Source organism: Choristoneura fumiferana, chromosome 25 (assembly GCF_025370935.1).
Source record: "Choristoneura fumiferana chromosome 25, NRCan_CFum_1, whole genome shotgun sequence".
Lineage (NCBI taxonomy): Eukaryota > Metazoa > Arthropoda > Insecta > Lepidoptera > Tortricidae > Choristoneura > Choristoneura fumiferana.
This window is the reverse complement of record NC_133496.1, coordinates 8,358,850-8,371,556: the sequence shown is the minus strand read 5'-3', so window position 1 is coordinate 8,371,556 and position 12,707 is coordinate 8,358,850. Positions and strand designations below refer to the sequence as shown.

The window sequence follows — 12,707 nt, the reverse complement described above, 5'->3', positions numbered from 1 at the left end:
GTATGTACTCTATTATGAAGTGATTCAAGATTTTTTATTTTATTTATAAGTGTGAGAAACGGCAAGGGTTATGGTTTTGGAGCATATGTATGGTCATTTCTTTCGCACGCTATGCAACAAGGCCTTGATGCATCTTAACAAGTAAGACAATAAACAACAAGACAATAGAAGAGACAAGAAAATAAGTCTTTGTTAGGAGTGACACAGGTTGTTAATTTTATGCGTATGTGAGTCTGTCTGTGTATCTTTCCGTCGGCCCATCCGTCCGTCCGTCTGTCGATCCGTCCATCTGTCTGTCCGTCTGTCTGTCTGTCTGTCTTTCGAAGTGAACACTACATCATTGATGACATATGGATCCGAGACGTGGTGCTTTACTTTAGGCCTTATAAATAGGCTCAGAGTTGCTCAGCGAGCTATGGAGAGAGCTATGCTTGGGGTTTCTCTACGGGACCGAATCAGAAATGAGGAGATACGTAGAAGAACAAGGGTCACCGACATAGCCAAGCGAATCAGCTCGTTGAAGTGGCAATGGGCCGGCCATATAGCACGGAGAGCGGATGGCCGTTGGGGCCGAAAAGTTCTCGAGTGGAGGCCGCGGATCGGCAAGCGCAGCGTAGGACGTCCACCAACAAGATGGACGGATGACCTGGTTAAAGCCGCAGGTTCACGGTGGATGCAGGCCGCTGCCAGCCAAAGCAACTGGAAGTCTGTAGGGGAGGCCTATGTCCAACAGTGGACGTCCTACGGCTGAGATGATGATGATGATGGTGAATAAAGTTGTACCAACTGTACTTTAGTCGAAAATTTTACTACGACCTTTAAAATTTATAAGTATTTTATTGATAATTAGAAGCAGAGTCTTGGGAAATAGCTCATGTTAGGAGATAGAGAGATCAGAAGAGGTATCGTTAGATTTGTCTCTGTTAGGCACTCCTAACACAGGTGTCACTACACAGGTTGTTAATTTTATGCGTATGTGAGTCTGCAGTCCTGGATTTATAATATAGGCCGTATAGGCCGCGGCCTAGGGGCGGCAGATTTTAAAAAAATATTATTTTAGAAAGTTACATAGGGCGGCGGATATAGTGGCCTACACTCATAAAAAACATAAATCCGCCACTGTGAGTCTGTCAGTGTACCTTTCCGTCGCCTCATCCGTCCGTCCGTCTGTTGATCTGTCCATCTGTCTGTCTGTCTGTGTTTCGAAGTGAATCATTGTCCTATTTTTTTAATGATTGTTTACCAACGCACACACCAAACCTTTTATCCTAAAAAGCTGAAATTTAAGATAAGAAAATATGGGCTTATTATGTACCTACATAAAATTCTACTGGTTCGTAACTATTATTTAGTTTTTAGGGTTCCGTACCTAAAAAGTGCCAACGGACCCTATTGCTGAGACTCCGCTGTCTGTCTGTCTGTCTGTCCGTCCGTCTGTCACAGGGCTCTATCTCTTGAGTCGTAATAGTTAGACACTTTAATTTTTACAGGTTATGTATTACTGTGGCCGCTATAACAACAAATACTCAAACCAGAATAATATAAATATTTTAGGGCGGCTCCCATACAACAAACGTGATTGTTTAGCCGTTTTTTGCATGATGTTAATAACGGCAACAGGTAGACGCTTGAAATATTCACAGAATATTTAGCTGTATAATTACTTTAAAAATAAATAAATAAATTAAAATAAAACAAATATTTAAGGAGGACTTCCATACAACAAACTTGTTTTTCTGGCCGTTTTTTTTTTTGCTTATGTCTAATGTTGTATAGATAATGGTACGGAAGACATCGTGCGCGAATCCGACTCGCACTTGGCCAGTTTATTTTTAATACCCAGGGTAGGTAGCATGGAATTCAATGTTATATATTTAATTTTACAACTCTATCTCCATATCACTAATCTCTGTAAATTGACATGCAGGCAGAAAGGAATAGCAAAAATCTAAATTCAATATCAGGATATTTTGAAAAAGATAAGTATTGTTCACAAACCGATCTTAATGACGATGATGATGATGATGATGATGATGATGATGATGATGGTCGTATGTCATCGCTGCCGAATTCTTACTTTATTCAATGAAAGACATGGAGAAACTTTGTCACAAAGACTTAGTTCAGATAATTTGATATTACGCTGTCCGTCCGTCTATTTCTATAGGATTACTTAAAACTGAAGCAAACTGAAGTGGCAGTGGGCCGGCCATATCAGCCGAAGAACCGGTAACTGCTAGGGTAAACGAGTAAAAGCCTAGCGTGGCGTGGGACGCCCTCAGACTAGGTGGAGCGATGATCTTCACTGGGTAGCTGACAGTAACTGGATGAGAGTGGCCGAGGATCGTGCTCAGTGGCGTGCAATTGGAGACGCCTATGTCCAGTAGTGGGCTAAGATAGGCCGATGATGATGATGACTTAAAATAAGACAATAATCCCACTCATATTATAAATGCGAAAGTTTGTTAGTCTGTTTGTTTATTTCTTTATTACCTTTTCACGTCTAAATCGTTGAACCGATTAGGATGAAATTTGAGATACAGATAGTTTGAGTCCCGTAGAAAAACATAGGGTAGTTTTTTTTAATCACATAATTCCCGCGGAATAGCTATAAACGAATTCTACGCGGACAGAGTTGCGTGCAACAGTATGTACATTAGGGAATTTACCTACTGATAGTCTGATTTACGTCCTTATGCTGTAACTAAAAGGCATCGGTCACTTTATTCCTCCACCTAAGTATCTTATAGTCTGTCTGCTAATACTATTTCTGTATTTATTAATGCACAATTCCTTTCAGATTCAATGCTAACTAACTGCATATAACTTTGCCTGGAATCATTATATTGCGAAAGTAGCCATGGTGCTGTCATGCAATATTCAAGGTGAAGAAAAGAAGAAACGTTTAATGTTGATATGCAAGAAATTTAGGAATATCCGACTGATTAGATTTATTTATTAACGCTGTGTTAAAAAGTTTGTTCTAAAAAATATGATGTACACAATGAAATAAAGTCTTCGTAGCATCTTTCTTTTAGCGTTCCGTGGGTGGAATTTTAGTGGAGATTCTAAAAACAAGAATACCAACAGGTATGTAGTTTTTATTTGTTGAATGAAACTACAGTAATTTCAGATGATGAGATAATAGGGGTACATTATATATAAGTACTATAAAACCGTACAACTTTGACTTTTGAGATAACTTTGCCCAAGTTGTCATTTTTAAAATATCTGAAATAAAACAAAATTGACTGATTTGTGACCACTTTGTGACATGCACATTTCTAAATAATTTTCGTACATTTTTTTCCCTTTTGTCACGAATAAATCTTTTCTTTTTCGATATTAGAATATTTCTTTATTCCTGACGGGAGTTACTTCTTCTTTTTAGGGTTCCGTACCCAAAGGGTGCCAACGGGACCCTATTGCTGAGACTCTGCTGTCTGTCTGTCTGTCTGTCTATCTGTCCATCCGTCTGTCACAGGGCTTTATTTCTTGAGCTGTAATAGCTACCCGTGTGATGTCGGGTTAGAATTAGACCTCTCCATTTCTTCCGTGGATGTCGTAAGAGGCGACTGAGGACCGTAGGCCACAGGCTAGCAACCTGTCACTATTGTTTTTGTCAAACTTAAAACCTAAAATTGCTAAAAGTGGCGCCGAAGCTGTAACGTTTCGTGTGCTTTGCCTACCCCATTTAGGCATACATGTTTGTGTGTGCTAGACACTTGAAATGTTGACAGATTATGTAGGTATTACTGTGGCCTCCATAACAACAAATACTAATAATAAAGTAAGTAAAAATAAATGGAGTTGTCATACAAGAAACTTTTTATGTGTAGTTTTTTTTTTTAACTATAGCGTACAATTACGTACATTTTTTCTGATTTACAAGAAATTAGAAAAGTCGACTGCTTCATAGTGAAAAAGATAGCGCCCGCCAGAAAGTACTTCAAATTAGTAGATTTTTTTTGTTTTTTTTATAATCGGTTCCATTTTTTGTTAAAAATTTTTTTCATGTACCTACATTTTCTGATGTCAGTGAATTCCATGCGACACCATGTCACCGCCAGGAAGTATGACACTCAACTTCGAAGCTGTCTCACCCTGGAGATTGCGTGGATCGATATTTACTTGAAATCTTATTAACTTATTTATTGTTTTGTCACTAGTAACGTGCTAGCACAAGTCTTTTCGCGATAGTTTTAATCTTCTTCTGCGTGAAACATTGTAGTAGAAAAATAGTAGAATTATTATATGTTCATTTTTTTAACAAACGAGTTAGTGTTATGCTCTATGTCACAGGATGACTAAATATTGACTATCGATATCGATAATAATATCACTCATGTTTAGACTTTGCTCATGTCTAGCTTTAGAGACATTCTTGACTGAGCCGGCCGCGATAACTGTAGTAGGTAGTATGACGTTCTTTTTAGAGTGTCATTGCTACTGAACTGTCAGGTTGCCTTACAGAAGAAAAGTAAAACTCATGTAAAATGACAATCTCGCATACAGATACCCAGAATCAAGAACCAAAATCAGAAGAATTGTATAAGTTCATAATTGATAATTTTTTATTGTGAGCTTACTTTTTTTTAATTATGTGTAACTATTATTACAAATTATATATTTTTAAGCTTCTGGTACCTTGACTTTTGTATTTAGGACTATTGCATGGTAGGTGCACGCGGCTAGTAGCTAATTTTATAAGATCTCCGCTTACAAATTGTATCTTTCGCGTCACTGCTTTTATTATAGTGTATTATAGGCACTAAGTAAGTATAGAAGTTAGGTTGGTCAAAACTGTCATATTGGCTGTACATTAATTTTCATCTAATCTAGTGTCCCAAATTTCAAATTTGTCAATTTTCAAAATCACTCAATATGCTTGACTGAAATGTTTACATCGTAAAATCTGGGCCATATTGTCCGAAATAAAGGTCGTTACTTATTATTGTAATAGCTGGTTCAGATTTTCGATCTCGAACCATCTGGACCCGGTCATTTGAAAGGCATGGACCACAGCCAACATATCTAATATAGATGAGATGAGCAGAACTTTGGAGGTCTATCCCCTAATACACTATAAGGATGTGCTAGCGGACAGGCCTCTACAGTTGCCAGATCCGGACAGTAATTCACATGGAGTGGGCTATGGCGTTAATAGGATGCCGCATACAGCATTACCGAGATATGGAGTGAGATAACGGACACCTACCATTCCAATTTTCCAATATCATATAAATTGTACATTTAGTAGACGATGACATTATGCCGTTCACTAAATGGGCCGCTCAAACTATTGACCCCCCGAAACAACGAGGTGTAGTAATATAATGCTTCAAAAATATATTTCACATACTTTTATTCTGACCTAGAAAGACGTGTAATAATATGTGATATTTTTGATTGGTTCGATTGTATATCTATCTTGTCTTGAGTGGATAGAGATGAACAAAATAAATACTTGAATAATTGAGTGGTTCGGTGTTACCAGGTTCCTTGACCCTTGATGCGTGGCTTTACTGGTACGTCCATGAGGCACATGTACCATATGACCAGTGATGTAAATAATGGAGTTGTTCTTTCGAAAAAATAATAAACTTTATTACATACATTATAATAATTATTTTTATTCTTGAACCACATTTAGATAAACAATGAAAATTGCTACGGGGATATTATATTACCTTATCATTACTATGGCGACGTGTCAAAAGAACGCTGCACATTGCTTCGGGACAGAGAACTTGTTAATTTGCGGAACCTCATATAAATTGACAACAATTTTTTACTTTACTTCTGCGCTACGAACCGTGCCCCACAACTACGTCCATGTGAAATATCTATACAATAAGTTTACATACACGCCCGCTCTCTTTCTCTTCGATGTAAAACAATATTTTATTATGTATGTATAGTATATGTCACACAAGCTCGACTAGCTGTCACAAATACCTACTATATAACTATTATTAGGTATTGTGTGATATATATATATTTCATGTAGGAGGAGGGAGTGGAGGAGGGCGTGTACTGCATGTTATTATATTATGTAGGAACGTATCACATAGATCTAACTGTGCCGCACGGTTGATAGCAGAGAAACTAGGGCAAAATTAAATACTGTAGGTTCTAGATGCTGACTAACAGTCAAGCTCAAAAATTTAATTGCTAGTGGTACGGTTGGCTTGTTGATTGACTGGACAGCGGGCATATTTAACTTGTATCACAAAGTTTATACCTTTTTGTTCTCAAAGTATTAGCTGAATCTAATGCCGACGTTGTTCACTAGCAGACCTGACCCCTGATCCTGATAATTATTCTCAAACGCTGTCTAATGCGACGTACTGCATTTTACTTACCCCAAAGAAAAGATTGTATGGTAGAACTGCAACTGTCACAGGCGGAACGGCAGTGATGGGTCTGGTAATTGCAGCCTGCTCGCGTGCACAGACAGATGAGAGGAATAGAGCAACAAAATAATTAAAATAAACTGGAATTAATCAAAATACCACGCACAGGACTTATCACGCTAACGCACACGAGTAATATTTACCTCGACGTTTCGGCAACATTACAGTGGCCGTGGTCACGAGTAGACTGAAGTGTGGGGTGTCAAGTCTGCCTAGCAGCGCGAGTCCTTCGAACTACCCGCACTTGGTCATTTTTATTTGTCACCCCACACTTCAGTCTACCCGTGACCACGGCCACTGTAATGTTGCCGAAACGTCGAGGTAAATATTACTCGTGTCTAAAAATATATTGTTTCCAAAATAGTTACTTGATTTATAATGCATAATAATTGGCATGATAATTGGGATATGAATTTACTGTACCCGGGAAAATTACAAATTAATTATACCCACTGCCCTGTCAACCAGACTAGTTAGCCGTAGATACTACAGGCAAAGAGCGATCAAAAAGTAGCAAAGTAAAGACATTCCCTTTTTACTCTTAGTATTTGAGGACATGTAAAACTATTTGAGCATTTCCAAATAAAGTTTGTACATTTGATTTGCGACTCCTATTTGTGATAAAAATTTGCAGGTTTGTAGAGTGAACGATATTGAGTCGTAATAACATTGGTTTGTATGGAAATTTCCTTTTTTGTTACCAAAACTATGGATTTGCGGTAACAAAAAAGGAACTTTCCATACAAATTAATTGGGACATTTCGGGAGACTATCTACCTGCAAATTTTTACCCAAATCGGAGTCGCAAATCAAATGTACAAACTTTTTTAGAAATGCTCATTTTAGCACTGTAGCTTGCTGTAACAAAGTACCAAACTGTTCAGCTACCTATGAGCTTGACTGCTTCGAATTAGGTTTGATGCAACATCTGTCTCCGATGATGACGTGTCAGCTAAACTGAACGTGCCCGTAGTCTGCAAGTACGACGGATTATTTGCGGTAGTTCTAGTTCCTTCACAAGACCTTGAAGAAAGAACTGCGTTATTTTTCCGCCTTTGTACCTTTGCAAGAACTGAAGATGCTACTGCGAAAGGAACAAAGGCAAAAAAATAAACGCAGTTTTTCCTTCAAGTCTTGTAAAGGAACTAATGCAAAAAAAACGCAATAGTTCCATCGCACGAACATCCAAAGGAAACACTGCCAATAATCCAGTACACACGACTACAAGCCTGCTGGATCGGAAAAAAATCCTAGCAGATAATACTTACAATAGGTAGTTATATGATACCAATCGACAACTGTTTTCGACTCGAAGGTAACAAAGGGAGTGTAGATGATTTTGGAACTGCTCGTAGTCTTCTGCTGATTGTGCCAAATCATCGGTTATGATATCCTAACAAAATCAATTTATAGAGATAAGTAGGTACAAAATTAGCACGGGATAATTTTTACCGCAATTTGATCGGCGCAAGTTATCGGCGAGTGGGTGAACTTTTGCTGTTATGTAAGTATTTCGTAAGTATTTATTTATACCTATAAAGGCAAAACATGGCCTAAAAATGCATGAGATTTGGCAAACGTATTCCTTGAGGATCGCAGAGGTGCAAGAAGTTTTTTTTTTAATTCGAATACCTACACTACAGAGTAGATTTTTTTCTTCAACGGGAGCGAAGCCGCGGGATTAAGCTAGTAATTATATATACGAACTGAGAAATCCAGATGCAGAAGCCTAGATAAACTCTTCGTCAACTCTTTTCATGGTTAGCAACTTATTAATAATTGATATTAGCAGTTTATGATTACTAATTCTCTACCAAAAGTCTTACCACAGAAATTGAGTGATGATGATGATGATAATTAGGATAGTAAACTCTGTATGGATTTTATTACCTCTTTTGATAGAAAGAGCTTACACGAAGCACTGTTCATAAAATATTAGGTATGTCTAAAGGCACTGTTACACATGCTCGTTACTGGACTGAAGCAAACGCGTTCACACTTGCTTATTACCTTTCCCCCTTCCACCCCGTCTCGAGCTTGCCACTAATAAGCATGCTCGATAGTAGCATGTCCTGTTCACACATGCTACTAGCTAGCATTTGCTCAATAGTAGCATGCTTTCTTGCTACTAAAGAGCATGTGTAACAGTGTCTTAAGGGACTTTGGCTTTACGGATGCCCTTGATAAACTTGATTGCCTGTGCATTCCTGTGCGTGTCGTACAAGATGACTAAGAGCCCTGGTGGCAGCGCTCTCTATTGCCAACTACGAATTCCAAACTCCAGCTCTGCGGCGTGGAAGGTAAGGACAAACCACCGCACTATTTTCCCAAGAAACTCGTCCTGTAGATTTGCTACCGATTTTCAACCGACGACCATGACCACTTTAGCAAGAGTAGTAACTACGAAAAGTAACTATAAATATAACCTGAATAATAGCAAGACCATCAACCAAGACAAGAAACCGTGGTCAGAATCTCGGTAATTTCTCAATTTATCGTACACATATTATGACCACTTGAAAGGCGTTTGGCTCGTATTATAATATGCGAACAGTTATCCAAGACCCTGCTTCTAATTATCAATAAAATACTTATAGATTTTATAGGTCGTAGTAAAATTTTCGAGTAAAGTACAGTTAGTACAAAATTCGTGACTCGATAAAAAAATGTGAATATTACTCGAAGGAGTACCCCGATCGGGTAGCTAAGTGTCGCAATAGACTTTCGCTAGCTGGCGCTGTCTATTTGAGTGTGTGCGTGAGCTCCTAGTGTCCGTATACGGCCGCAATCGACGTTCAAAGTAAAGCACCTCGTTTGCGGCTTTGGCGGAATATTTCATTTCGAGTGTGGGGTCAAAAATCGGTTACGCTTAGATACTCCCGCCACTAGTTTTTGGTGAAATAATTCTTCATAATTTACGAAAAAACCTGAAAAAAGGAACTATTGATAACAGCGCCATCTAACGGGACATTGCTCATGAGCTAACCAGGAGCAAACCCCTTAAACATAACTCTTCTACTTCAGTCTCTCTTAGAATGATTAGTTACTCTTGAATTCGAAAAAGTTTTTCACACCACGGTTTGTTTTCTTCCGTCTCACTGACTTCAACACGCGTGGTGTTTCGTCTCTTTTACGTGTATAGTGCAATGGTTACGTAGAAAAAGGACGGCAAGAATTTAGACAGTGTCTTTTAATTTCTATACTTCGATTTTTTAACAATACAACTGACAAACCAATCTTGATCTGTCTTTTTATTTTTTATTATATTTATTAGAAAAAGATCGTTACGGCCATATGTTTGTACCAGTAATTCATTTTTAAAACGCGTTTTTAATAAAAGCTCTGATCAAGATTGTTTAGTCATTTATTTTACTTTAAAAACCCGAGGTGTAGTTTAGTTAACATAACCCAATGACAACGCAGACTAAGGAATGTGTCACCACCCATTGATTAATTTTATTTGACGGATAAATGTGATGCCGTATCTCCGTCTATTCGAACAAAACAAACAAAGACGGCATCACATTTATCCGTCAGATAAATTTAATCAATGGATGGAGAAACAGGGGCTAAGACTGTACAATAACATTCTAGCCTATTTAATAGTGCCTAAAACCATACTTATTAAGCCGACAGTTTTCACCGGTGTTGCTGTGTGCGTCGGCAACTGTGCGCGATAGATCGGAAGCACTCTTCGCACACGCGGACCGGCTTCATCTGGCCGAAGCGTGGGAGCGGGATAGAGTTAGAGCTGCACGATGCGCAGAATACTTTGCCTGTGGAAGAAAAGAATATGAGTAAAATGCTTATAATTGTAGCAGATTTATTAAATGAAATTCTTAGGTATATAATCTCACTAATATTATAAATGCGAATGTTATGTCATGTTGATATCGCAATTCATCGCATAGATCTGCCAAAGAAATCATAGCGAAATTGGTTATGAAAAGGTTCCACCCTGGTTCGTCATTCAGTTTCCTCGACTGTTCAATAAAGAGTATTTGTATTGTATACGAAAGTCACCGACGTTGCTCAAAGAATTAGTTCGCTGAAATGGAGTTGGGCTGGCCACGTCTGTCGCAGGACTGACGAACGGTGGAGCAGACGAGTCCTCGGTGTACGGCGTCCTGAGGCACGGTGGACGGACGACCTAAGAGGGTCTCTGGCGGCGGATGGATGCGAGGGGCTGAAGACAGTGTTGTGGCGCGCCATGGACGAGGCCTATGTCCAGCCCAGCAGTGGACTTCTGTAGCCTGATGATGATAATGTATTGTATATATTACCGCAGTGACGGCAGTGATGTCGGCGGCGGAAGGCAGTGAAGGACGCGGCGCAACGCATGCAAGCCGGCGCCGCTATGTCGGGCACCCACTCCGGCGCACGTTCCGGCCCGAGAGGCGGTGTGCGCGTCTCACGCTCCCTGCTGCCAAATAATAAATTAATACAGCTGTAGTTATGGTTTTCCATCGGGAAAAGTCGGAACTCAATTATAAAGCGACGGCACCTGAAGTGTCAAGCAATTATATTCATAGCTCGGACAGAGGCCGTATTGCCTAACGTTTCTGACGCTCGCAATCGCAATCAAATGACAGTTTTTGTAAGCGAAATCTGTCATTTGATTGCGATCACGAGCGTCAGAAACGTTAGGTTCATCTCATCGTTCGTTCATAAATTTAAACTTATCACCGCCTATTATGACATAATGTTTCGCAAATAAATATATTTCATAAAATTATATTTCATTTCATTTCATCGCAAAAACAGACATAGAAATAGAACAAGATTCAATAGTCTGTAATACCTAAAGTAGATATCATCGTAATTTAACATTTGGCCTGTTTTAGTTGATTTCTGTCATAGTTTAGGCAAAGTGGCATTCCTGAAACAGTTTTATGACAGTTGAAATTAGTAACATTACTTACATGGTAATTTCTAAATATTTTAAATATGGTAAAATTAGAAACGGTTAATAAGTGGGTATGGTCAACTTTGGGTTACCATTATAAATGTAATGGAAAAATATAATTAAATAATACTGTACATAATACGACTCAGGGTGCCCACTACAAATCCAAAAAAAAATCCCTGACTTTTCCTGACCACATTTCTAAATTTAACTGACCAATCATGTACTCAAAGCAGGTCTTGTGATTTTTTTTAACTGCCCGAGATACTAAGCTAGACCCGATGATGGGAATAATTCACTGCACACCAAACATGCTCACTTTTTCGTTGACTTTTTTTTATGGTGCCACTCTTTAATTAATACATCGCCCAGAACTGGAACGACTGGTGTCAAAATATCGAGCTAAGTTTTGGGAAATCACGAGTTTTTCCTTAACTTTTTGGATTTCTAGCAAATTTCCCTGACCACCTTGAGCTTCCCTGACTTTCCCTGACATTCCAGAAAGTGGACACCCTGCGACTCTATTAATCTTGTTCTATTACCGTGTCGCGATTGTTTTGCGACGACCAGTCCGAGCTATGAACATAATTTGGGACGGCTAACCTGTAAGTGAGATCCCCGGTAGACACCGAGCTCTGCAGGCCGGCGGGCCGTTCATTAGCCTTGTCGGGCTCGGCCCCCGCGTTACTGTTCGCCGTGTTACGACGGCAGAGGGACCCTTCGGACGGCGTATCCGACGTGCTGTCCGCGTACACTTCTTCGGCTGAGTACACGCTGTCGAACGAACTGCCTGTAACCGACATGTTTTAAGGTTAAGAATCAGTATAGTTCAACACTGCAACTCTAAGGGGCTGTTTCACCATCCATTGATTAGTGTTAACTGGCGGTTAGGTGTGATGCCGTCTCTATTTTTTTTGTTCGAATAGACGGAGACGGCATCACATTTAACCGTCGGTTAACGCTAATCAGTGGATGGTGAACAGCCCCTAAGAGCGCTTTCACATATAGGCGTTTTTGTCGCGCGACTGTAGCGCTTCTAAGTCGCGGTGCAGCAGCGCGACTCGTATCCATACATATTTAAGTAGCGCAGCTGCAGCGCTCCGAGCTAGCAGTGGCAGATACTGTGATGCGCGGCTGTCGCTAGCGACGGCGTCGCGACCTAACCGCGCTACAACACAGCCGCCCTAACGTGAAGGGATTCGCTGTGCAGCGCTTCAGTCGCGCGACAAAAATGCCTATATTTGTTTTTTTCGTGCGTGCCTGGTTTTAGAATATAGGACGGACCGTTGCGCTGTCTATACGTCGGTCTGTCTGCGCGAGTGTCACAGCGGTGTATCTTTTGAACCATAAAAGGGATAAACTTGGAGTTTTCACAGAGCGTGTCG

At 39.7% G+C, this 12,707-nt stretch overlaps 1 protein-coding gene across 2 annotated transcripts in view; it reads right to left on the bottom strand.

Moving 5' to 3' along the window:
- Positions 1–9,383: 9,383 nt before the first annotated feature.
- Positions 9,384–12,707, bottom strand: part of LOC141442203 (lateral signaling target protein 2 homolog) — a 40,515-nt gene continuing 37,191 nt past the window's right edge. Inside the window, exons 12-14 of one of the 2 annotated variants that reach the window (XM_074107119.1) lie at positions 11,926–12,112; positions 10,700–10,839; positions 9,384–10,192 (exon numbers count right to left, since the gene is read on the bottom strand). In XM_074107119.1, the coding sequence (XP_073963220.1) occupies positions 10,056–10,192; positions 10,700–10,839; positions 11,926–12,112 (464 nt within the window). In that variant the 3' untranslated portion in view covers positions 9,384–10,055. The remainder of the gene's footprint in view (positions 10,193–10,699; positions 10,840–11,925; positions 12,113–12,707) is intronic. The other variant, XM_074107120.1, reaches the window with a different exon arrangement.